Here is a 25,366-nt window from a genome sequence, read left to right on the forward strand (position 1 = left end):
TGAAAATTGAGAGCTTTGCCTTCCAGCTCAGCTCCCTCTTCACCAACATCTGCATTACTGCTGATGCTGCGCCAATCCGCCTGTCCATCTCATGCTCCAATTTATCCTCACTCGTGAACAAGTCCGCGAGATACTTGAATTACTTCACTTGCGGCAGAAACTCACTCCCAACTCGAGCAATCCATTGTTTTCCGGCAAAGAACCATGGCCTCACGCCGGGGACTCATAGGACGCGGAAACAGTTTTAATGTGACTGGTGTGGAGACCAGGGGTAATTTGAAATACCATAACACCTACACAAAATATTTAGGGGAAAGGAAACCAGTAACGCCACTTTTTGTGAGAAATTCCCAAACCTGGTGATTTCCTCTTCCTCCTTCTTCCTCCTTCCTTCCAGCAACTACACTCTTATTGTAATTGCCCCAGCCCCAAAGTCAAGTTTTGACCACAAAAAAGTTTCCATGGGCTGTGTGTGTGTGTGTGTGTGTGTGTGTGTGTGTGTGTGGGGAATATAAAGAAAAACATCATGGTGGAAACATTTTTGCTATGCGAGACAAAAAAAAACAGAGCACTTCCTAGTCAATATGTGTGTTCTAACTGTCACATTGTGGCTGTGAATGTAGTTCACATTTTCAGCAGTGCATCCTGTTTGAAAAAGTGACTTTCGATTTACTCAAGGATTGTGGTTGATGGGTACTGACTCATCGTTGTCTCCTGGGGATTCCTCTATCCAGCGGGGAATCCCAGGTTTGGCTTCTTCACACTTCTGCAAGAGCACACTTTGCTTTTATATTGGTTTTTGGAAGAAATGCCCATGGGTCAGCTTATAATTTAAGTGATGGGAACCAAAACTTGTCCCTGGCAGATGTAGTGCTCCATTTTAGTCTTTTGGTTCCTTTAGTTCTTGAAGTCATGAAATTGTAGACAGTTTTATCAAAGTGTTGATCACAAATCGTCTAAGTGTAGGTCATTTGCTGATGTGTAGATGTTTTAGAAAATAAAGATTTTTAATTATTTCTTTTCTAAAACTAAACCCCATTTTCACACAACTCATTGGATGTTGTTGAAATCTTAATAGCTTAAAATCTCAGAACAACATGTTCTTGCAGTGGTTGAGATATCCTATGAAAAGCCTTGTTTTTTGTAACATCACAACAAATTTGTTGAAAAAAAAGTGATTCTTTGGAAGGAAGGTGAACAAAGAGTTGAGAGATGCAATCCAAACACACTCTTCCTCCTCTTTGTCTGTGTTTGTGGGACAGAGCTGTTGAGTCATTGGCTGAGCTGCATGGTCCAGACTCCACTCTGCACATAAGTGGCAGGGGGGAGATTTCCTCTGTTAGCTCTGCTGTGTCGTGTAAACGCTCTCATCCTTCCTCTGTCTGTTCGGTGCCTCTGTGTGGCTTTCTCCGAGGTGAGTCAATATATTCTGCTCACTTTTGCTTTTATGAAGATTTCTTACTTTTGTAATATTAACACAACCTACCTACTAACTTACCTGGTCAAAAATATGAGGGCTACTCAAGCTTCGAGGAGCACACCGTTCAGAGTTGCATGTTTACTGTTTTAGAGAAGTGTGGGTAATTCTAACTGCAAAGGAGACTCACTTCCTTTCACACTATATTAAAAGGCACCTGCTGTATCCAATAAAGATATTGATGTTCCTTTTCTCCTATTAAACCAACAGACATTTACCTAATATCAGTGGCATGGCATTGAAATTATTTAAAAAAAGGAAAAGGCAAGGATCATTATATAAAATCAAAAACTTCAACTTGAAACTACAGGAGGGATTAAGTTAGGTGCATTTTGGACGATTGTTGACCTAGATTCCAGCAAGTTATGTCAAACATTTGGAGAAACCATGCAGTTTGTGTTTTGACTGTGAAAGCCGTGCACATGTTTTCTCTACAATAGTGTTAGAGCACTTAATCAATGTATTTTTTCACATCCTGCACATCTGAACCAGGCACCTGGAAGACCATGCACCCATAAATAAGTGACCACATTTTACACCAAGATAGCATAGAACTGAAAATAAAGGTTAGCTACGCTGTGTATGTTAGACTTTGATACCTGTGGGTTTCTGTGATGACTAAATTCTTAACTGAGGTCAGGTTAGCTAGGCACACGCATTACAATTATCTTACTCTATTTACAGTTAACAGTGCATCTCCTGTTCTGCACTTCTCTTACATTACTTGGTGCATTGCAGTTTGTTAAAAGGGTTTAACAGTTTTGACAGGTCAGAACATTTGGCTGATTATAACTCTTACACAACTTTATATTATTGCAGTTAATTTATACAGCCTTTTGAGTTGGAAATGCAGCTCACTGTACAGTATGTAGTTAATGCTTGCTGCTGCTACTATCTCCAGGTCTTATTAAGTGACGTTAAACATGAAAAAACAGAGCCACAGTGGAAAAAGCACTTTCACACTAAAAACAGTACTGTCCTTGGAGTGAAACATCACATTCGGTCATGCTAGTCATATTCTCATGTTGTGCTGTAGGAAGGGTAACTCCTATTGTTTTCCATTTTTAACGCTAAATAAGTCATGTAGTTTGATAACCTCCCACAGGTTAAATGGCTTCCACCTACTCTCCATCAGTCCTAATTTAACGATTGCACAAACAGCCCTTGGAAGGATATTTTCAACATTATATCCGGGGGGTTTCCTCATTATTTATCTTATATTAGAATATCCCCATGTTATTTTGTCTCTAATCAATCCAGCAGAGTATTATTTACTGCTGTATCCTGAAATTTTTGGTGCATCTTTAATTTCAAAGATATTTTCTCAGACATGGTTAAAATAAACTGTTTTAGAGACAGAACACAAGAATCAGATGTACGGTGTTCCTCTAATGGCCAGCATGTTTATTTTCAGCAAAGAGAAGAATCCTAACCGGATCTTTAATGAGGGTGCTCAGATTGATCGGCCACCGATCGCAATCAGCCGATATTCGTTCTAAATAGTTTGATCGGTAGCCTTTGTAAAGACCGATCAGAAGAGCCGATCAGACGACGCAATGCCCCCAGGTACATTATTAACAGCCTTCGACCCATTTTAGCATTTTGCAGAGAAACACAGAGAGAGAGTGAAATGTTAAATGTTAAAAGATGTGGACACGTCGATATTTTACAAGCATGGACCAGGTACAGCAACAGTGAACACAACTGTTGGTGCCAATGTCATTCAGTACCACTGGCTCACCTGTTGAGAAACAGAAAGAGGCGGGCGGGGCAGGGCAAGCTGGTGAGGCAGAGGTGTAGGTGTGTGCTTGTGGGAAAAGAGAACTGAAGGGAAAAGCAATCAGAATCAGAATCAGAAATACTTTATTGATCCCCGTAGGGAAACTCTTTTGAGCAGATTAAAGTAGTTTGTGAGTAAACACTAAATAAGGTGGAGAATTATGTAGAATTAAAATGGTGAAATAAGAAATAACCTACTAGAAATAGAAATAATGCTACACAAAAAATAGAAGGCTTCAAATAGACCCAGTGATCGCTGATCGGCCGATACTGCTTCCAGCAATCGGTGATGTCCAGCAATCGGTGTGACTACATGTTTACTCCTCATGGTTTGTTTGTAAAAAGCCAGTGTGAACAGGAACCGGACCAGAACTAAAATGCAACAATGTATTATTTTTTCCCTTGGTCTGAACCAAATGAACCGAACTACAGGTGTGAATGGGCACTGTCAGACAAATCTGTCTTTTGACTGACACTAAAAAAAAAGAAAAAAAAAGACACTGATCCAAAATTTGTGAGTGACAAGAGCTGGTGGTGAGAGTGAAACCAGAGCACCTTTGACACCTTACATTCACTGCAGCCTGCTAAACCACCAACACACCTCCATCAACAGCTTTGTTTCCTGTAGAGAGACGAAGAGATGCAGATACTGTGGTTTAGATTCTTTTCCTCTTGTATATCATCTTCCCACAGCAGTTCCACACATTTAGCTGCTACAGTTTTCTTGTAAAGGCTGTTTTTGTCTTAACACTCTGCTGACTGCACACAAACTACAAAGCAACAAGAGACTGACTGACTGATATGGGCCAATACTGTTAGCTTCAATTGAAAGTTGCCATTGATTCTATGAGAATTTAGTATCCTCAAATTTTCCCAGTTTTGACCTTTTTTTCCCTCAGCTTTCAGTTTTCAGTCCCTTAAATATCCCCTTAATTACCTTTTATAATTTTCTGCATGTTTGTCCCAACACTTCATTAATGCCAATGCTTAATACTGAGTAAACCACAATTTAATGTCTGAACCATTCTGTGAAACTGAAATATTCTAGATGTCTTGTGCATCATTTTCTAAACATTTCCCCAAGCTTCAGGTTTACACATTTGGTATCTTAGGCCTGTCATGATAACTTCTTTTGTTGGTCGATATATTGTCCAAGCAATAACTGAGATAAACGATAGGATTGTCATTTTAATCTCATTCCATCACACTCATTTGCATAAAGCATAGGGGTTGTGTCAGTTGCAGCAAGGGAGAAATAGAGAAATCGTTAGCCAGATAATCACAAAATCATTTGTATCATTTGGGACATTGTATATTTGAAGTAAAAAAAAAAGTTGTTGTTTTTTTTTTTAATCTACAAAGGGGGGGAAAAGATCAAACAAACTATTTACATATTTACAAGCTATAGGAACACACTAATCCAGAGATCCAGAGAGAAAGAGTGAGAGAGAAGCTCAAAGCTGCTGCCCCACACGCCGCACCTGACTGTCTGCACACGGCAAGAGGAGAGACGAGAGCCGGCGCTGTTGGCAGAAGAGCCGAGGACTGCGATTACGCTGAGCAGCATACTATTTTTATTTTATATATGTATATAATATATATAATTTTTTTCCCCCTGATGGTCTAAGTAGGTCGCTAAATGTGTCGCTGGTCGCTAGTCGACGAGAGGACAGAAGCATCAGGACCAGAAATGACAGCAAAACGTGCCTCCGCATAGTTTTGTCAGTTCATTCGGCTCAGGCGCTGTGAAAAAACACTTCAGCGCTGCGCCCCCAGTCTTATAATGGTAGGGGAAACCTCGCTATGTATTCTGGCATCATGTTGGCTAAAATGTTGGTGACATTCTTATGTCAACAAACATGCATGTAAACACAATCTCGAGGTCAGCAAAAAATGGTCGAGGTCATGTCCATATATCGTACAATAAGTCAATAACGCAATTATCGCGAAAGGCCTATGCTATCTTTCAATTTAAAATACAACTCTATGGTTTTTACAATGGATCCACCACTGGACCATTACAATATAACAATGGCAAAGCACTGTTAAAATACCCTTTCCTGGCGAGCCAAAGGATTTTAATTAAGCTTTCTTAAAAATACAAACATCCTACAGTGCATGAAACACCTGTGCTAAGATGTGACATTCCTACAATGTCATAACTGCCAGCGAAGCCCTAGCACTGCTGCCGAATGTTATGTGAAGCTCACTGAGAGCTACTTGTGGTGCTGATGTTTGATTCAGCATTGTAAATGCATGAAGTGAAAGATGTGATCAGTCACTATGTGCTGAAGACTCCTGTCTGAATGTGGCCTGACACCAAACTCGAACACAATACTACAGGTTCTGCTGTTGCACACAGTTTAATCACCTATGTTAAACAGTATGTTATGAATGTCCTGTGAGTTACCCAGATACTCTAGGGCAATAGCTTTTTACATTTTTAAGAAATCCAATGCAGATATTTTTAGTATATTTTTGTGTCAGTGACTGCAAACCTGACCAATTTCATGATAACCAACATACAGGTTTTCAGGGTTCCCTCCAGCTTATTTACCAATTTATGTAACTCTTGTCAGGGAGTAACTTCAAGGCTGATAGGTGATAGCCAATAAAAGACTTTGGCCTTATACCTTTTTCACAATTCTTTGTTTCTCAACACACACATCTGTTTTCTTTGTTTTTTTCTTTAAAACATTAACAACATAGCAAATATTTTTGTAAACCTTAAAAATGATCTGTTAAAATAGACTGGACCTATGTATTTATAATATACTGTATATTGGCTGCTAATTTGAGTATGTATTATCTCAATGTCTTTATCTGTTTTTATATGAGAAAATAACAATTGTAGTCTATTAGTCTTCTCAGTCCGGTAGGTTTGCGTTGTATTGCCATGGATCTTGGGTCTGTGTGTCAATGTGTGTAATACCCAAGTGAATCCCAGCAGACCTGATATTAACTCTGATCACGTGGTGCTTCAGAATCATCACAGAGGAAAATTTTGTTTTTTTTACATGACAGGGAGACTGTGAACTGCATGAATGCATGAATTACATGTATTGTTACTCTTTTTGACTACAGTCGCTTGCTGCCAGTGTTGGTGATCTCTATTTGCCCTACCATAAGGGCACACAGGTTGGAACAGGTGGTACTCTAACCCTAACCTCAGCAGTGTTGTTGCCTTTCAGTTTTCACACCTACTCAAGTTACCAATACGAACAAGCCACTGCAACCGCAAATATACTTTGACCTACACATCATTTAACAGACAAACAAAACTGACATACAGTATGTTTACATCTGAAAATGTCCTATTTGTGGTGTTAATGTGACAGGTGTTGCTAGTCACACTGGAGCCACCCATTGGTGAAATACCACCCACAATTGGTGAGAAATACTCAAAGCTTTTTAGCTAGACAAGGATCCACCAAGAAAGACAGACACACACACAATGATAATAATAATAATAACTTTATTTGTATAGCACCTTTTATACATGGAATGGAGCTCAAAGTGCTTTACAGTAGATGTGGAGGGAGGAGGGGAGAGAGAGGAAGAGACAGACATATTTTTAGAAGTGTTAAGTAGGATAAAGCTTGGCTTAAAGGTGAAGGAAACCTGTTTTTGATGATTATTGCTGTGTTTTAAAGCATCTTGTGACCTCCAGTGTCACTGGACAGAAGTGTTCCAGTATGTTATCAGCTGTTTGTCCTGATTTCAGGCTGTTGTTGTAGCTTTTCCTCCAGTTGCATTTTCATTCTAGCTTGTTGTATACATTCATTTCTAACTGTTGTTTGTATGTGTGTTTTTCAGCCATGGGCCTGCGTTCCACACTGGGAAGCCTTCTGTTTTTCCTCGGGCTATATGGGATCTCTGCAGGATTTGTACAGGGTGAGCTTTCTCAAAGAACCACATAAATACTACTAGAACTCTGAGACTATTTAAACAGACCGAAATATACTGTGCATACACTATATACATGTTTTTTTTAAGTGTTACATTTAATATGTTTTTGCCAAGTCCAACTCTAAAATCTGCCTCCAATTTGTAATGAAACATGTTATCGCCATCTTGTGGCCACTGGTGGAACTGCAGCAACATGTGTTACAGCCTCAGTTTGATGGGAACAAAGCAAAACTGACTAGTAATTTTAGCTTCAGCTGGCAGAGAACTGGAAAAAGCTCAGTGACATAGAGCAGCATGGAAAAACACTGGAAGTCAGGTGTGATGTCATCTGGGTAGATCTAAATCCCTGAGCTGCTTGTCAAATGCCAGAAAAGAAGACCCAACAAGAAGGAAAGGCAAGGTAAGGCAAATTTACTTGTACAGCACCTTTCAACAACAAGGCAAATCAAAGTGCTTTACAAAAGGACAGACATTTAAAAGAGAGGTTTGCTGCAGATTAAGATTAACAGTATTCTGATGACTGATATTTTTTTCTAATCCATGAATGTAAAAATATACATGAGAGCAAATATAAATAGTAAGCATAAATAAAGACCTAAACCTAACCTCTTCAACCTCTTTGATTTAATTTCCTCTTAAATCACTTTAAATTTAGGTAAAGCACATTGAGTTTTCTTGTAATGAAATGTGCTATATAAATAAAATTGCCTTTCCTGTAAAACAATTATTTCTTGCTGAAAAAATCCCAAAATTGACACTGACAGTTTGCTCAGAGCTCTATCAGTGATGAATGGCTGAATGAATGACGAATCCTTTCTCCACTGATGTGTGTTGTAGAGAACTGTACCGACTACAAGGTCCAGTTTGGGAGGGTTTTCTCTGTGCCTGGGGATATGGCTATGCTGAATAGCACCCTGGTGTCTCCAGACGTCTTCGACTTCAGAACTGTCCCTTACAACATCACCTGGTACGACTCAAAAACGGGCCGAGAAATGAGCAACCAGACTGGTCGAATCCTGGTGCACGGGGAGACTCTGTGGTTTCTTAACATAACACTGGACGACGACGGAGACTATGTGAGCATACTGAGGTACGGTAGCATCAGCAGAAAATAGAAACATCAATAGAAGTTGAAAGAATCAAAAGAAAATTCGTACTTTTAGTCAAAGATTAAAAAAGGTAAAATGATAGTATTTCCACTGACCTCTGGAGGCTGTACACCAATTCAGCTGCTCATTGCTTGAAGATGAACAAAATCTCTGTTCACTGTAAAACAAAATAAAAAAAACTAATTCAATTTCGTTTTCAACAGAACTCCCTCTTGGTGCTACAGGCAGGCCACCAAGCTGGTAGTGGAACTGCCAGTTGCTGGAGAGTGTGGAAGGCCAAAGAAAGCTAATCAAACGCTTATAATGGGAGTCACTGACAACCTGTCCTGCCCTCTGAAGCACTATATCAATAAACTGGACAGCTACAACATCACTTCCTCCATCAAGTGGTACAGCGTGAGTTATGGGAAAGCAGTTTTGCTGGGTCAAATCTATACAGACATAACAATTCAAGTTCTTTATTGTCATATGCACAACAGTTACAGCGAAGCAGTCTTTAGCAATGATTTTTTTTTAATTCTCAGGCTCCTATATATATATAAAAAACTTTGTCCTTCACCCTCCGCGGGTGGTCTCATCCTTCGAGCTCGGGTCCTCTACCAGAGGCCTGGGAGCTTGAGGGTTCTGCGCAGTATCTTTGCTGTTCCTAGTACTGCACTTTTCTGGACTGAGATGTCTGGTGTTCTTCCAGGGATCTGCTGTAGCCACTCCTCCAGTTTGGGGGTGACTGCCCCGAGTGCTCCGATGACCACGGGCACCACTGTTGCCTTCACCTTCCAGGCCTTCTCCAGCTCTTCTCTGAGCCCTTGGTATTTCTGGGAATGTTCCTTTTTCCTGATGTTGCCATCACTTGGTATTGCCACGTCAACCACAACGGCTTTCCTCTGCTGTTTGTCCACCACCACGATGTCAGGTTGGTTCGCCATTACCATTCTGTCTGAATCTGGAAGTCCCACAGGATCTTGGCTCGGTCATTCTCTACCACCTTTGGAGGTGTTTCCCACTTTGACCTCGGGGTTTCCAGTCCATACTCAGTGCAGATGTTCCTGTACACTATGCCAGCCACTTGGTTATGGCGCTCCATGTATGCTTTTCCTGCCAGCATCTTACACCCTGCAGTTATGTGCTGGATTGTCTCAGGGGCCTCTTTGCACAGTCTACACCTTGGGCCTTGTCTGGTGTGGTAGATCTGGGCCTCTATCGCTCTGGTGCTCAGGGCCTGCTCCTGTGCAGCCATGATAAGTGCCTCTGTGCTGTCCTTCAGTCCAGCCCGCTCTAGCCATTGGTAGGATTTCTTGATATCAGCCACTTCAGTTATGTTCCGGTGGTACATCCCATGCATCCCATGCAGGGTTTGTCCTCCCATGATGGTCCCTCCTCCAGCACGTCTTCCTCTGTTCCCCATTGCCTGAGACATTCCCTGAGCACGTCATCTGTTGATGCCTTATCTTTGATGTACTCGTGGATCTTGGATGTTTCATCCTGGATAGTGGCTCTCACACTCACTAGTCCACGGCCGCCTTCCTTACGGCTAGCGTATAGTCTCAGGGTGCTGGATTTGGGATGGAACCCTCCATGCATGGTGAGGAGCTTTCACGTCTTAACGTCTGTATCTCTTCCTTTGGCCACCTTATTATTCCCGCAGGGTATCTGATCACTGGCAGGGTGTAGCTGTTTATTGCCTGGGCCTTGTTCTTGCCATTGAGCTGACTTCTTAGGACTTGCCTTACTCGTTGGAGGTATTTGGCCGTTGCTGTTTTCCTTACCTCTTCGAGGTTGCCATTTGCCTGTGGTATTCCAAGGTACTTGTAACTATCCTCAATGTCTGCTATTGTTCCTTCTGGGAGTAAGACCCCTTCTGTGCAGACTACCTTCCCTCTCTTTGTCACCATTCGACTGCACTTCTCAAGCCCGAATGACATCCCAGTGTCAGAGCTGTAGATCCTGGTGGTGTGGATAAGTGAGTTGATGTCCCGTTCGCTCTTAGCGTATAGCTTGATGTCATCCATGTAGAGGAGGTGACTGATGGTGGCCCCGTTCCTGAGTCGGTATCCATAGCCAGTCTTGTTGATTATTTGGCTGAGGGGGTTCAGACCTATGCAGAACAGCAGTGGGGACAGAGCATCTCCTTGGTATATGCCACATTTGATGGATACTTGTGCAAGTGGCTTGCCATTGGCCTCAAGGGTGGTTTTCCACAGCCTCATCAAGTTTGCAATGAACTCTCTTAGAGTCCTGTTGATGTTGTACATCTCCAAGCATTCAGTGATCTAGGTGTGCAGCATTGAGTCATATGCTTTCTTGTAATCAATCCAGGCAGTGCACAGGTTGGTGTGTCGGGCTCTGCAGTCTTGTGTGACTGTTCTGTCAACCAGGAGTTGGTGTTTGGCTCCTCTGGTTCCTCTGCCAATGCCCTTCTGTGCTTTGCTCATGTATTGATCCATGTGTCCACTTATCTTAGCCGCGATGATGCCTGACATGAGCTTCCATGTTGTGGAGAGACAGATTATTGGCCGATAGTTGGGACTGTACCCTTTGCAGGATCCTTCAGGATCAGGATTGTGCGCCCTTCGGTAAGCCATTCAGGGTGCTGAATGTCCACTGTGTGCCACTCCAGCCATTAGGTGTGGATCCTGTCGGTGCTGTCCAGTTCTTCATACCTGAGACTCTTTCTTGGATGTCTGCCACTGTGATGGTGACTGGATTCTGTTCAGGGAGGTTGCTGTGGTCCTTTCTCAGTGGCCACCAGCCACTGTGCATCGCTGTTGTGTGATGCCTCCCTCTCCCATATACTTTTCCAGTACTGCTCCGTTTCCAGCCTTGGTGGGTCTGCTCTGCTGTTATTACCCTGCCATTGAGTGTACACTTTCGCAGGTTGAGTTTGAACAGCCGGTTTATTCTTCTGGCTTCATTATCTCTCGTGTATCTCTTTAGGCGGCTGGCCAAGGCTTGGAGCCTTTGTTTGGCTATATATATATATATATATATATATATCAGATCAGAGAAGGCAATTTTGAAGGGTCTTAAATTAAGCAAAAATGCATCATTAAATCCAGTATGCATAAGATACAACATTGGTGCAAACTAAAAATTATTTTACTTTAAAAGTCATCTAATATAGATTCAAGTTACCTTAATGAAAAGTTTGGTGTATTTTACTAACATCTACTGCCACTATTTCAACTAGCTCTCTTTCTAGTTCTTCTATCAATCACAGAGGATTAAAATGGACATTTCTTTATATCAATCAGTGGATTATTACCATAACCTATTGGGAAAGAACCGAAATTGGCTACTTCCCAGACAAAATCTGGATATTCAGTTGAAAACAAAATGGGATCCAGTGTGCTGTAGACCCCCCAACTCTCTTCACCAGGCTACACCGTTAGCCATGTGGCTGTCTATCATCATAAAAAGTAGTATTTTTTTGCTTTACATACTGTCATTATAAAAAGCCTGACTTTTAGGTTTCCTTTCCTCATCTAGGGTTGTGACCCCATAGTGGATGGGACAGGCAGGTATACCTACAGGGATGAGACCAAACTGAAGATTGACGGGGTGGAACCTCAAAACAACAGCTTCTACACCTGTACCTTGACCTTCACTCTCGATGGCATTACGGGATCCGTGTCAGAGACCATTGATGCACAGGTCAGAGGTGAGAATGGAAATAATTATTTGAGTGTATGAGAGAGGGACTTTATGCTGTTTGTCCACAACATAACACAGTGATCCTACAGTGGAATACACTTCACTTTTTGGAAAAGAGGTGGAAATGATTCCCACGACCCTAAACTGACTACAAGCGAGAGTGGGAGGAACTGCAAAGAGAGCTAGTAACTCTTTGGTATTCTGTGATTAGACAACCTCAACCTCTGTTACTGCATTTCATGTTGTCTGTCTTTTCAGTGGAGTACTCTTTGGTTCCAGAAGTGCATGAACCAGCCAATGAAATACTCAGGGCACAGATAGGTAAGTCCATTCTGACAAATATGGTGTTTTGCAGTTTAAATGTCTATTGTTCACGAAACTCAGGCTTCGTTCAGACCAACATTTGCATTGAGTCATAAAACACAGCCTCCTCATTCATTTTTTTAGTGACACCACTGTGTTGTACTACAGGGTGAGTAAGTTCATGTGCACAGTTCATGTAGAATACTTTGTAACACGAACTGCGGTATTCTACTGTGATAAGTTGACAGAGTTGTAAAAATAAAAGTCTCATTGTGTTGTAAACCACTGTGCAATGCTTTAGTGCTTGATCAAGCTGTCAAATTCATGGTTGTTTTATTTAAAATAGACTTTCTGGATCATCAAATTTCATCTTTTCACTGAAACCTGTAACATAGATTCACATAAACACAGTGCTATTTTTGGTCTGCACGCCTGCCAGGGTCTGAGGACCCTTATGGGCATACATTTGTGTTAGGGGTGTAACGGTACAAAAAATTCACGGTTCGGTACGTTTTCGGTATAGCAGGGAAAACAAAAACATTACATTTTGTAAAATGTAAACATTCAACAGTGTCTTACTGTAACAGTTAATGTACTCAAATACTGTCATATTGTCAACAAGAAAAAACTTAAAATAAATAAATAACACATTATGTTAGTAATGCTCCATCGTAAGTCTGTTGATAATTCCTGAACTGCAGCTTGCGCTGGTTTACACAGGGCAAGCACACTGACTAAAATGCACACGTGAAAACACATTGTAGCAGGGCTCAAGCACTTTGACCATATGCTTAAATTCTGTATACGACCCATAGACTGTATATATAGACGAGTATGGTCGCACATCTGCAGCGATAAATACTCCTATAGCATTAGGTATTGATTTGGCACAGTCTGAATTTGCAATGAGAGGCTGCCTGAACTCTGTGGGGAGAGGGACTCGCCTTCCAGTCTGTTTTTGTCTCGTTCCGCTAATCAGTACATTCAGGTGATGCTGTCGTAAATGACATGTTTGAAGTGTTTGCACAGACATAGACTTCAGTTTTCGGCATACAGTTTGACACTCATAGCTGCCCATCATAACTAACTGGGAAGCCAAATTGCTTCCATACAGTGGATCTAAATGTTTGCTCTAGAATTTCTGTTCCGCACGTGCAAATGCACTATTTTGACAGTAATAGTTTGGGTCACAGGGTGTACCAATCCGAGGAAGTCGCATACCGAACCGAACATCCTGTACAGGATGAATACACGTACAGCTTACACCCCTAATTTGTGTATTTGTCTGTTTGAGAAACACTATTTGGAAAATATTTAGAAACTTTAAATTTAGGTTTATAAATTAAGAGGAATTGTTTTGTTGAGTATAATTTGTGTTATTGTTGTGCATGTGTTTAGGGTCCAATTTCAGCAAGCGGTGCCTAGTGTTTGTGCCGTGTGTTGGGAGCCACTCAGTTGTAATCACTTGGTTGGTCAGAGGCAATTTCATTTCCAATAACCACTACTCTGACCGTGTCTACACATCAAAAAAACGGTCAGCACCCTTACCTTTCTTTTTATTTGTTTTGCTTTATCTGCTGCTTTTAGGGTATGACAAGTGAGAAATTTGAAAATGTATGAGGTGCCTGTGTTCAACAAAGACATAAATCACAGGTTGTACAGAATTATAAACCCCCAACATTGTAGAAATCACTATATTTTATGTTTTGTCTGCACAAAGAGTTTCATCACCAGAGGTTGTGTTAAATAAAATAAGTAGTATCTCTGCCTTGATATTATAAAGAAGTCTGAGTTTTCATTTCTTCAAGACAACGTTGATCTTAAAAGAGGCCAAAAAGCTCTGTAGAGCTGCAGTGTTGATAATTCTCTGTGAGTTCCTTCTTTAAATCTTTTTTAGATTACATGTAGTTATTTGATTAGAAAATGAGACTAGTACAACATAAACTAGAAGGTAGAATATTTGTAAAATCTAAATTATTAAGAACTGAAGACTTCTGCTATAACCAAGTAACAGTAACGCATTTTGTTGCATTACATTTTTTTTCTCATCTGTCTGTCCTCACCAGTTCGTGGAGCCAGGATGTTCCTAGGAAAGGTGTGTGGTTGGAGCAACTGCTGATGTTTTCTGAGCTGAGGGAGGAGGATTTCCACATCAACTATACTTGTCGAGCGTACAGCGACAAGGGCTTTCCTGAGGGAAATTTTACTCTGCTACCAGCAGGTAAAAACACAGAATAAGCCTGCCAAATGAAAATTCTCTCTTTTCTTTTTTTAGAAATTCTAAATTGTTGCCAATCAATTTTCTGGCGATTGACAAATCAATTAATCGACTAATATTTTCAGCTCTAGTGATCACAGTCTGTCCTGGTGGAAAGATGACCAGTAGAGGGTGTAGGTTGACACTTTTCCTTCCCACTCAATAAAGACACTTACAGTAGAGACAAACTCTTGGTGATGGCAAAGTGAATGAAATTTTCAATTTTCATAAACATTCTGAAATTACTTCTTGTATTGTCAAAATTGTTATCATGCATTTTTTTTTTTTTGTTATGTTTTAAAAAGCCATGTCAGTACATTATTTTAATGCCATTCACGTGTTTGGGGAGTCAGATGGCTCAGCCAGAGAAGGGCACTAATGTAAAAAACACTTTTTTTGACACTTACATTGAATGAGGTGCCATCAGATAACACTGAATCCAGTTCTCTTAACACGCAGCCTAAAATTGTGTGTCTGGTATGTGTGGCGTTTATCTCTACAGATCCCAACATCATACTTCCCATTGGATTCGTGCTTGGTGGTGTGACGGTTCTCTTTATCATCATTGTCATCATCTACTACCTTTTTAAGGTTGACATTGTGCTGTGGTTCAGGAGAGCGTTTCCAGTCCTCTATACAAAGGAAGGTAATATTTCACAACAAGTGTGTAGTTAGTAATAACTCTTAATCACATACAGTACACAATGTAGTCAGTATTAAAAATTACTTTTTTGTGGATTACAAAATCTACCACCCAGTCACTTTCTTTTCTAACCGGTGTCCTGTCGATATGTGCTACCTATTGAGATGAGCTGCTTAGCGCATGACCCACAATCTCCCTGAAATCAACATGCTCCCCATATTCTTACAGTATACAAGTGAGTAATGGTGTAAAATTATTCTGTAGTGGGAGCATTATTTGATAGGGGATATTGGTCTATCAAAATACGCTCCACCTGAAATCTTAAATAAAGATATTATAATCAGTATCAAAATATGCTCCCCATATTACAGTACACTTACAACTGTTTGTAATCAAAAAACATAAATAAAGATGCCATAACACTGTGAGAGTTATATCTTTATGGGATATACACAACTGGAAACACACAAGGTTCCTATGGTGGAATGTTTACATACACTAGTCAACTATAACAGACAACATGATCAAATGTTAAGACTGAATTTATGAATCATTTCATCACGTTGAGAATATTACGCGGCAGTCGGCCAAACATCTAGCTAAGTGGTATTAGTAGGTTGTAATTTGCGTGGCATTAAGCAATAACTTATAGGCGAATGAACTCAAGTAGTTTGTGTTTTGATTGATTTCATTTACTTACCTGTGCCGAGCAAATGAAGCCGCATTCGAAACATCCAAAAAGTTGCAGTGCATGCAGAGGTCAAGCTCATCTAATAGCATAGGCTAAGAAAACGGAGCTTCCGGTAAGCAGGCCATAATTTCCTGCAGGCATTGTGGATGCTGCACAAGCTGTCCAAGTTGATTCTTTGCAAATGCATTACAAATAAACCGTCAGAGGAGTGAATCATGAATGAAAGGATTGCTGCCTTTTCATCTCTACTAGTTAACGTTAGCTTGCTACAGACTGCTGCTCACAGGCTACCGGCATCTACCAGCATCTTGAAAGCCGGAATGTTTTCTTACATGTTACCCAATGCATGAGTTTACCTCGTTAATCAATCAACACACCTTAAATATGAAACCCTCCGATAAATCACCTTGTTGCATCACATTGTTTTTCTGTCTCCTCATTAAAGTGTCAGAGTGAAACAAGCAGACTCGTGATTCCGCTTTGTGCATTGTCAAAAATCTCTCTGTTACGCTACTTTTATTTATTACGCTCCAAGATGGAAAAACCCACAGTGATGCTTTGACCTTACAACACACACATACAGTACCCACACATAAATCACAACTCACGGAACCTTAAGCTCTACCTTACACCTGACTGCATGTGTCAACGGAGAGAGCAAACAAAGGAAACTAACTAACCACAGGGCTGCCTGCTGTATTTCTGATGAAATGCCATCTGCTGATTATGCAACAGAAGAACCTTTTGACATTCAGGAGTGTACTGTATGTTAACATTTAGCTTTAAGCCCATTGGCATCAAGTTTTCTAAATCGGACTTTAATGTAATAAGGATAATAAATAAATAAATGAAGTGTGTATTTAGCATGACAAGGAGAAGCCTTCATGGCTAAATCAACAAAGAAAAGAAAACTGTGGGCAGAAAATCGAAAGAAAAGGGAATCGCAGTCTTGCCAATGTTGTTTGAAATGTGGGGAAGTGGTGCATAAACAGCACAACAAAAAGCACTCAGCAACAGAGATGAAGACAAAACAAAAATACTTGTTGTATTTTGCCTACCACTACCCTGTGGTTAAACAGCAGGTTTAGCCGAACTTGATTACAACATAAAATTCAGTGTCGGTCTTCAACATATCAAAGAAAGATATGAGCGAAGTCTCACCTAAAAGCATTCTAGTCACACCTCAAGAAGAAAGGTCCAATCAGTTAATTTGATTACTTCAAACAGTGTGCAGATTCTGCTCTGCTCAGTCTGGTAGCTAGCCAGCTGTCTGCAGATATCAGGCTGATGTCTTGTCAAGAAACAAAAACAGAGCAGATCAATTACTGAGCAGACTTTTCTGCTCTCTCTGCTGGAACTGATGAAGTGGATGTTTGTTCTCTACTGAGTTGAGGTATCTTGTACTGACAGACCATAGCTGCGTGGGATAATTGTTTTAATGTGCATAACGAAGACAGCCATGCAGATGGTGCTGTTTTTGTTATTATTATTATTACTGCTCAACTATCTTGCGCATGAAGTCCTGAGAAACATGCTATTTCAATCATGATTTAGTCTTGTTCCATTTTGTATCAAGTACAAAACCAATTAAATCAGAATCAGACCCATGCTTGAAAAAAAAACTCCTTTGTTTCCTGTGTTAGATTTGGATGGGAAGCTGTATGATGCCTATGTGGCATACCCACAGCCCTGTGCCGTCGGATTCAGCAAAGAAGTGGAGACGTTTGCCCTTCACACACTGCCTCAAGTGTTGGAAACGGCTTGCAGCTACAAACTCTTCATAGCAGGCCGTGACTGCCAGCCTGGGCAGGGTAAGTCATCTACATGGCGGAGACAGCATTGTAGTATTACTTGCCTCAGATACGGGGGGGACAAGTGTCCATTGTAGAAGAAAAACGCCATCTGTATTTTACTGCAACTCTGCTCTTAAACAAAAATTTTTTTTGAAAAAGCCTTTCAAGCTTTACAGTGAAAAGTTGATGCAGAGGACCTTTTCTTAGGTTGTCACTACTAGTATTATATTCTCAGTCAACCCAGTAAATGTCTGGTTCTTTACAACAGCACTTATCATATACGTATTTGCAGTGGTGATTGAAGAGTAACACACTAATCTGGTAAACAAGGGCTGGTCACTTTCTTATATTTTCATCAGAAAACTAGCCTTAATCAGCGGTTCCCAACCTTTTTGGCTTGTGACAAACAGTGTCTACTTGTGACCCCTCAGTACAGGTTGCTATGCGTACGAGCTATGACAAGTTCTGTTTTTTTTAGTTTATCGACAAGATTCTAATATGTTCTATGCGCAGAGCCATAGGTCAGAAACCACTGGTCTAAATCATAGTATTAGAGGTAGTGCAGTAATGTACCCTTTTATGTGTAGCTATGTTTGGGCTCATCATTTGTTAAGCTCACATTTTTCTAATGTAACTCCACTGTGTGTCTTCATCCTCCTTGCAGCCATAGTGGACTCAGTGGAAGAGAACATACAAGCCAGTCGCCGTCTCCTTCTGCTCTACACCGCCTCCACTTTCACCAGCAAACGACACACAAGCAGCAGTAGCAATAACAACAACACCATCTATAAGAGCAGTGATAGCAGCGAAGGCAAGACCAGAGACAGCAGTAGCAGCATGAGTTTTGATGATAGTGAAGAAGTCTATTCAGACACAAGGCAGCAGTTGGAGTGTGTGGAAGCAATGCACAGAGCGCTGCTGGAGGGATCTCTCAAGGTGAGAAAACGTAGACCTATTATTCCATTCCTAGGCTGCATAAAGTCCAAGTTTACATTAAAGCTCCACTAGTCAATATTTAACAATTAATAATGTTAACATTTAATACTCTTAAAGGGGTGGTGCTCAGCGATGAACAGAATTAGAAACCAAAATATTGTCTTGGTTTTACAGCACATTTACTTTATGGTTTCATCTTCAGACAGCTATTCTCAGCAAAAAAGGTTCGATAAACCCACTGTACACTACTTGCCCAGCTAACAAAGTTAGCGACAAGATGGTGAAGGAAGTAGAACAGGAGTTGGACCGACTTATATTTACCTAAATGTTGATTAAATATGTATGACAGATTGAAATAACACCTAGCCTACTGAATCTGACACACCTCATTTTTCACGAGCTACTTGATCCAATTAAGGTCCTGGTTAAAAAATATTAAGTTTATCAGTTTAATTTATTGATATGATATGAATGAAAGATTAACTGGGCAAATGCCACTTCTGACATTTACACGATCAGCTAGAGAGAAGACGTATCACTCTGTTGGAGAACTACAAAAAACAGTTAACTTGTAGTTGTACAGCGGTGTTACAGAGTGGATGTTTCTTCCTCACAAATGATCTTTGACTGAGTACAGACTCCGGCTTGCAGAGAGTGCTGTAACCAGACAATAGACGAGTTTAATTTTGACCTGTTATCAACTTAGCGACAGCTGATATGACCTGATATGCCATTTGCCATATTAAACTGGCAAAAGCAACAGTCAGCACCGGCTAAAAATTAAATGAATCTGTGAATTTTGCCAACCTCAGTGTCTGTACTACTCCCTCAAGGTGTGCACAAATAATTTTCACTCGCATATGCAGCACAATACTTGCACTGTAGAGCTCTGCTTTTATTAAGGAGAGCAGCGCTGCAACACGGAATTAGAGCTTTTTTTTGCCGATGTGTTAAAATATGCCCATATTAGCACCAATACTAATCCTCAGGATCAGCTCGGGGCATCCCTAATATTAACTGTTTGCAAACAGGTTAGCTAACAACTTTAATGGAGATAATATGTCATGGCTGTGTGTCTGTCAGCTTGATGTGGAGTTCTTCTGCACCAATGTTGCCAAAAAAAAATGTATTTAAAAAAAATCAAAGAAAGTTTATGGATTCACATGTGAACATCAGAGCGGAGCACCAGAGTTAATTTTCTCAGAACGCTCACAGCACACGACTTGTATCTAATTGTAACTGATAGAAAGAGATAAAAACCATTCAGGGTGATTCAGTGATGATTTAATTAATGCAGTTCAAATTTCTTTTACTCTATTTCAGTGATTTTTAGTTTCATGGTCACACACTCAACATGGCACCCTGATTCTAATTCGAGTCCTGCTTTACAGGTGGTTCTGGTTGAGTTGGAAGAGATCACCCCAGCTCAGCTGGCTCTCTTCCCAGAGTCAGTGCGTCACCTGAGGAAGAAGCAGGGCGCCGTGTGCTGGTGGAAGAACCTGAGGACCAGTCAAAGTTGGAGGACATGTATGAGGAGGAGAGAGGACGAGGAGAAAGGTGGACAGGACACGCAGTTGTCACCATCCCTCTCCCCTTCCTCCAGGTTTTGGAAGGAGATGAGGTATCATATGCCGGTGAGGGGCAAGAGGGCGGTGTACCCCGAGAAGACTGCCCTGCTGAACTTATGATGGAGTTATGATTGATTATATGATTATATGATGATATGATTCAAGTGTTGAACCAGAGAATACAAATGTGTAAATATGTAAAAAAAATGTATTTCTACAGTATCAAAAGTTATTGAACTACAGATGAAGAACTATAAACAGCAACAGCCAAGGTTTATTTAAAATGTATTTATTTTTAAAACACCAAACTGTGTGCTGACATTTTTCATCATAATGATTATTTTCATTTCATGCTGAACCATTTCAAGTATTTTTTGTCTCCCTTAGGATTTTGTTCTTAGCAGTATGCAAAAGCCTTCGAATTAGCATTGACTGTAGACTGCCATCGGACACAAATTGTCCACCACATATTGTATATTCAATGGAAAGGAAGCTCTGGAAGCTTTGAAACAAGATGAATTTCCTGATGTGGGTCTATGTATAAAAGCTTGATTATTCTGTCAATAAATTGGAAATTTGCAAAATAAACTGTCTGAGGAAGACTTCTTACATTTTGAACTGACTTGTCCTTCATAAAAAAATACAATAGTTCCAGTGATTTAGCATGTTTTAGCCCATAACCTATTAATTTCATATACTTCAGTAAAGTATATTCAAGTGTTTCATAAAACATATTACGAAACACAAAGCAAACAACAAGCCAACATGGATATGAAAAGGATACTCAGAATGATGTAATTTTTTTGTGTAAAAAGGTTCCTGTTTGGCAGCTGTCTCTGAAATCATGGATGTTGTAGCGTCTTTGAATGCACCATCAGTGTTCAAAATAGGACCTGCTTTTCATTATGGTTCAAACTTGAATGATCATTACCTGGTTATTCCGAGGCACAAGTTAATTGTAATTTGAAGTTTGAAGTTTGATTAGATGGGAGAAAAATTATAGCTTTATTGTTTTGAGGGTTATTGCTGTCAGTTGTGTGAATTCATCAGTAAAGATTTTCTGTTTTCAGGAAGAAGTGCATCTTAAAGAAGATCTTAAGTCCAACAATACAAAACGTTGTGATTTTTAAATTTTTTTTCTTAAATCTGTATTTGTGGAAGATTAACACAATCTTAAAGTCTTTATTGCATTGGGACAATATGCAGCTGTCACTTTCATATCTAGAGCAAATGAGGTCTGGTGGCCTACATTTGAACCAAAGGTCTATTGAGCTGAGGATGAGTCATTGCGGCACACCTACTGTATAATGCGAAGCAAGTTGTACTTTTTTTCCCTGTTAAGTGGAAATTTCATGCAGGGTTTAGTGGAACAGTATAAAATGCTGTGAAGACAGGAGGGGGGGGGGAACCCAGAAGCTTTTCAGAAGCAAGTAACAAGCAGCTGTCTCAACACTCGGCCTGGTATGTTAATTCAAATGAAGTTATCATAAAAATCACAGTCAGGGACTGTTATTTACTTTAGTAGCCTTTTAAGGACTTTTACTGTGTACTGTATGGTATCGTGAGTTTACATAATGGTTTATGACTATTCTGTAGTATATTTTTTCTATACATGATGTCAGTATCTGTGAAATTGGTTTCATATTGACTCAATTGTTTTATGGTATTGTTCTCTCAATGTATATCTTATAGTGTCATAATATTCCCATAGTTCATTTTGGTCATTCAAAGCTTTTTCATTACAAAATTAGTCACCGAGTTTGCAATTATAATTGTTTATAATTTGCTCTTTTAGGTCAATATTGGTATTACATTTATAGTCATTTTATTTTGTATTAATTTGTTTTCTCTTTATGTGTGTGTGTTATATATTTAGAAAATGCACTTCATATGCATTTCGTATGGGGGGGTACTAATAACAAAAGATCTTCTAATTATAAACCTGTAAAGTATTAATATTATCTATTGACCAATAAATAAGTGGTACCCTTTCTAGTATTTAATTTGCAATTCATTGGTGCCATAAAACCTCTCACTATGTATCTGCATAAGGATATTGGTGTCAATCCAATCCAATTATTACATGACAGTGATTTACTGTACAAATTACGATTGAGTTACTGTAGTAGCCTAACTCAATTGTAATTTTCTCCAGGATACAACATAAATATCTGAGTAAAACTCAGAGCCATACTGCAAATTTAGAATGAAAGTACTATAATGAATGATAAAATCAGTTGAATCAGTTCATTAAGATGGATAGAGATAAATAAATTGAGATAAATATAGATTGAGAGATGAAGAGAGAGAGAGAGTGAGAGTGAGAGAGAGCTCCTTTAAATATGTCCAAATAAACACCAACCAGTGGAACTTCCTGGGACTTTACTTGGAGTGTTTCAGCCCTGCCTTCCCTTTATTAGCTATGAAAATGACATGCCTCACTTCCCTTTATTGGAAGTTGTTCAGTCAGTTCACCCTTCAGGAAATGTGTCAAGAAACCTTTCTTATTGCAGAGAGTCGTGTGGCTGAAAACATGAGCCATGTCTGAGAAATCACATGGGACTTTATTGAAATGTAACCTGTCTTTTCCCCACAGACAAGGACAATGGCAGCAACAGGTTGGGTCTTCTTGCTGGCTGCACTGCTGTCTCTAGCATTCACAATGGCACACAGTGAGTACTGATCATCACAATTCTTCTGAGCACTTTACAGACTAAGAAAAGCTTCTGCTCTTAGGAATAATTTCTAAAACCAGACTGCCTGCTGACTCTTAGGTTTGAGCATTTTCAGTTTCAATATTCTTCCAGTCAAATGATTAACATGGCCTTCTATGGGTTGGAGGGGGTAAACTTTTTGAAAACAAACTCTGATATACAACCCCTGTTGTATGAAGACAGAATTTGATTTTGGAGATATAAAGTTCAGGGAAATAAAGACAGGGACATATTTATGCCATCTGTTAAATAATAAACTGAAAGTAACAACGCAAGGTTTGTATTGCAACACTGCTTTTCCTGTTTATAACCTAATTGAGGACCATGCTTGAGCAAATATTGCCTGTTTTTAGCATACATTTTCCATAACAGATAATTAACTCTTTGTGACATGATTATGACAATTAAAGCAAATGTATGTACCAACATATTTAAAAAAAAATCTTTTAAATATTTCTTAACCCAAAAGTATCATGAAATAGAAAAATAACACCACAAAAACATAAAGTACAACACAGATATGATACCAAACCGCAATAGGGCGGTTAGCAATGAAAAAAAAAAATCTGGCACAAAAGACTTGAGCAAGAATAATAAAAGACCAGCACACCTTAGGCTAGGGCTAGGAAATATCACTTAAAATCCATATAAAGATTGTCACATTTACCTAACGATTAATAAACAATATCTTATTAAATACACCTGTGCACAAGAATCTTTGTCCTCACAGTGAACCTCTTATTATTTCTAGAAAATCATGGATTATGACTGAGTAACATTCACTTTTGTAAGCTAAAATAGGAAAATCAAACTAAAATATTCTGTATTTCACATCTACTGTATATACACAGGGTTCAACGTTAAGGTTTTTTTTTCAGAAATCAAATGCCCAAAGTAAATTTTTACTTGCCCCTACACAAATTGTTTTATTTATTAGCAGTTATCAAATAACAACAACAACTTAAGTTAATTGTCATGCTTAATCTTTATAAAGTAAATGAATCTGAACAAGAACACTGTCAGATGCAAAGCAACAAACATTACTGCATATCAAAAATGGTATGACAATCCCTCCTCTTTCTTCCTAGATAAATCATATTCCTCACATCAAAGTATTGAGTGATGTCTGTGTTCTTCATTCTTTCTAAACGTCAGTCAGTATCAGTCCTTCCTCCTGTCCTCTGTCTGGGGCTGTTGGTCTCAGCCAGTAAGTTTACAAGAATTTGCCACATTTTAAGATTTGTGGCAAACTAAGCAAGACTACATATAGTCTTATTGTTGAGCTCTGCTAATACTATAAATAGATCTGAATAACACCATGGCTTCTGTTATTTCATTCCACCAGCAGGATGCTTTAGGGTATGGAGTGACATTTTTTTTAAAAAGCTTGGGTGTAACAAACTTTTGTGTCTGAAACGACTTGCTTCAGCCAGAAGACTGTGGTCGGGGCGCACAGGGGAGATTCCTTTACTGCTCCTAGGTGAAGTTGTAGCTTACTTGGGGGCATCACTATATTCCGCTGCTGGTAAACAAAACTCAGGAACTCTGCTTGGCTGTCGAGACTTGACTTGACTTGCCAACTTGACTTATGAAATGAACCCACACAGCAAACTCTGACTGGATGTGTATTTAGGCCTGTAGAGTTACAGATGGGGGACAAATTAAAGGAAAAACCTGAATAAAAGAGTGGAGAATCATATCAAATGCAGATACTTCCGATGTGATGTGAATGATGTGAATAAAATGCTACGGCCTTTACAGTCACCAGATCTCAATCTAGTTAGTCAACGTGTAAGACAATGCTCTCCACCACAATCTTGATGAGACCAAATGCTGTAACATAAACTTTCATCTTCACATCTATTTAGTGATGTCTGTGACTGTCTCTGATGCTATATGTCCTTTTGTTGTCTGGCTATGTTTGTTTTTCTTTCTATCTGCTGTACTCAGGTCTCTCTTGCAAAAGAGAGCTTGATCTCAATGAGCTCAAATTATCTGATTAAATAAAGGTTATATATATATAAATGAGGGAATATCTTTTTTGAGGAACAGTGTTCATCCCTCCAGCAGAGTTCCACAGATTGGCAGCAATGAAGCTGCTACTTCCTTAAAACAAACAACATTGGTTTCACCCGGGAAAAGAACCCCGGTCTCCTGTGTGAAAGTCCTGTGTTTGACGCATTACTTTTATGTTTGATCCTTAAGTACATTTAATAGCAAATACTCTAGCAGAATTTTAAGATTTAAGACTTCGAGTTCTATTCAGGCTTGAACGTTGATCAATATATTCAATTTATATTGATCTAATTTTGCTCTTTAAGTTTGTATTCAACATAATACCTTATTATCTTAATGAAATGTACTGAAACAAATGTATATGCGACACAAAAAGTCAATTTATTATTTTGGCTGGTCAGTGCTTGGCCAGTGGATTTTTTCATCTACCAGTCCCATTGGCTGGTGAGTCAAAAAGTTTCGGACACTGAATAGTTACACTATATGCTCGCCAACGTCAAACATGTCTTCAGCTGAAAAC

At 39.5% G+C, this 25,366-nt stretch overlaps 2 protein-coding genes across 6 annotated transcripts in view; both read left to right on the top strand.

The window, feature by feature from the left end:
* Positions 1 to 1,270: 1,270 nt before the first annotated feature.
* On the top strand, positions 1,271 to 20,725 carry LOC122885988 (interleukin-1 receptor type 1-like). Of its 3 annotated transcripts, XM_044217817.1 has the most exons (13): positions 1,271 to 1,414; positions 7,073 to 7,150; positions 8,003 to 8,255; positions 8,478 to 8,670; positions 11,761 to 11,932; positions 12,184 to 12,246; positions 13,627 to 13,762; positions 14,295 to 14,449; positions 14,572 to 14,619; positions 14,988 to 15,131; positions 17,463 to 17,630; positions 18,277 to 18,548; positions 19,940 to 20,725. In XM_044217817.1, the coding sequence occupies exons 2-13, from the start codon at positions 7,075 to 7,077 to the stop codon at positions 20,234 to 20,236; spliced, it is 1,977 nt and encodes a 658-aa protein (XP_044073752.1). In that variant the 5' UTR covers positions 1,271 to 1,414; positions 7,073 to 7,074; the 3' UTR covers positions 20,237 to 20,725. The 3 variants fall into 3 exon arrangements, with proteins under 3 accessions (XP_044073752.1, XP_044073753.1, XP_044073755.1); XM_044217818.1 differs by lacking the exon at positions 14,572 to 14,619; XM_044217820.1 differs by lacking the exons at positions 1,271 to 1,414; positions 7,073 to 7,150 and adding an exon at positions 7,255 to 7,565.
* Positions 20,726 to 20,855: 130 nt separating this feature from the next.
* LOC122885992 (interleukin-1 receptor type 1) overlaps positions 20,856 to 25,366 on the top strand; it is a 33,713-nt gene continuing 29,202 nt past the window's right edge. The window contains exons 1-2 of one of the 3 annotated variants that reach the window (XM_044217830.1): positions 20,856 to 21,577; positions 22,713 to 22,788. In XM_044217830.1, the coding sequence (XP_044073765.1) occupies positions 22,722 to 22,788 (67 nt within the window). In that variant the 5' untranslated portion in view covers positions 20,856 to 21,577; positions 22,713 to 22,721. Of the gene's footprint in view, positions 21,578 to 21,597; positions 22,789 to 25,366 lie in introns of those variants that run through there. The other 2 variants (XM_044217831.1, XM_044217829.1) reach the window with 2 other exon arrangements.

This window comes from Siniperca chuatsi, linkage group LG12 (genome assembly GCF_020085105.1).
Source record: "Siniperca chuatsi isolate FFG_IHB_CAS linkage group LG12, ASM2008510v1, whole genome shotgun sequence".
NCBI classification, from domain to species: Eukaryota; Metazoa; Chordata; class Actinopteri; order Centrarchiformes; family Sinipercidae; genus Siniperca; species Siniperca chuatsi.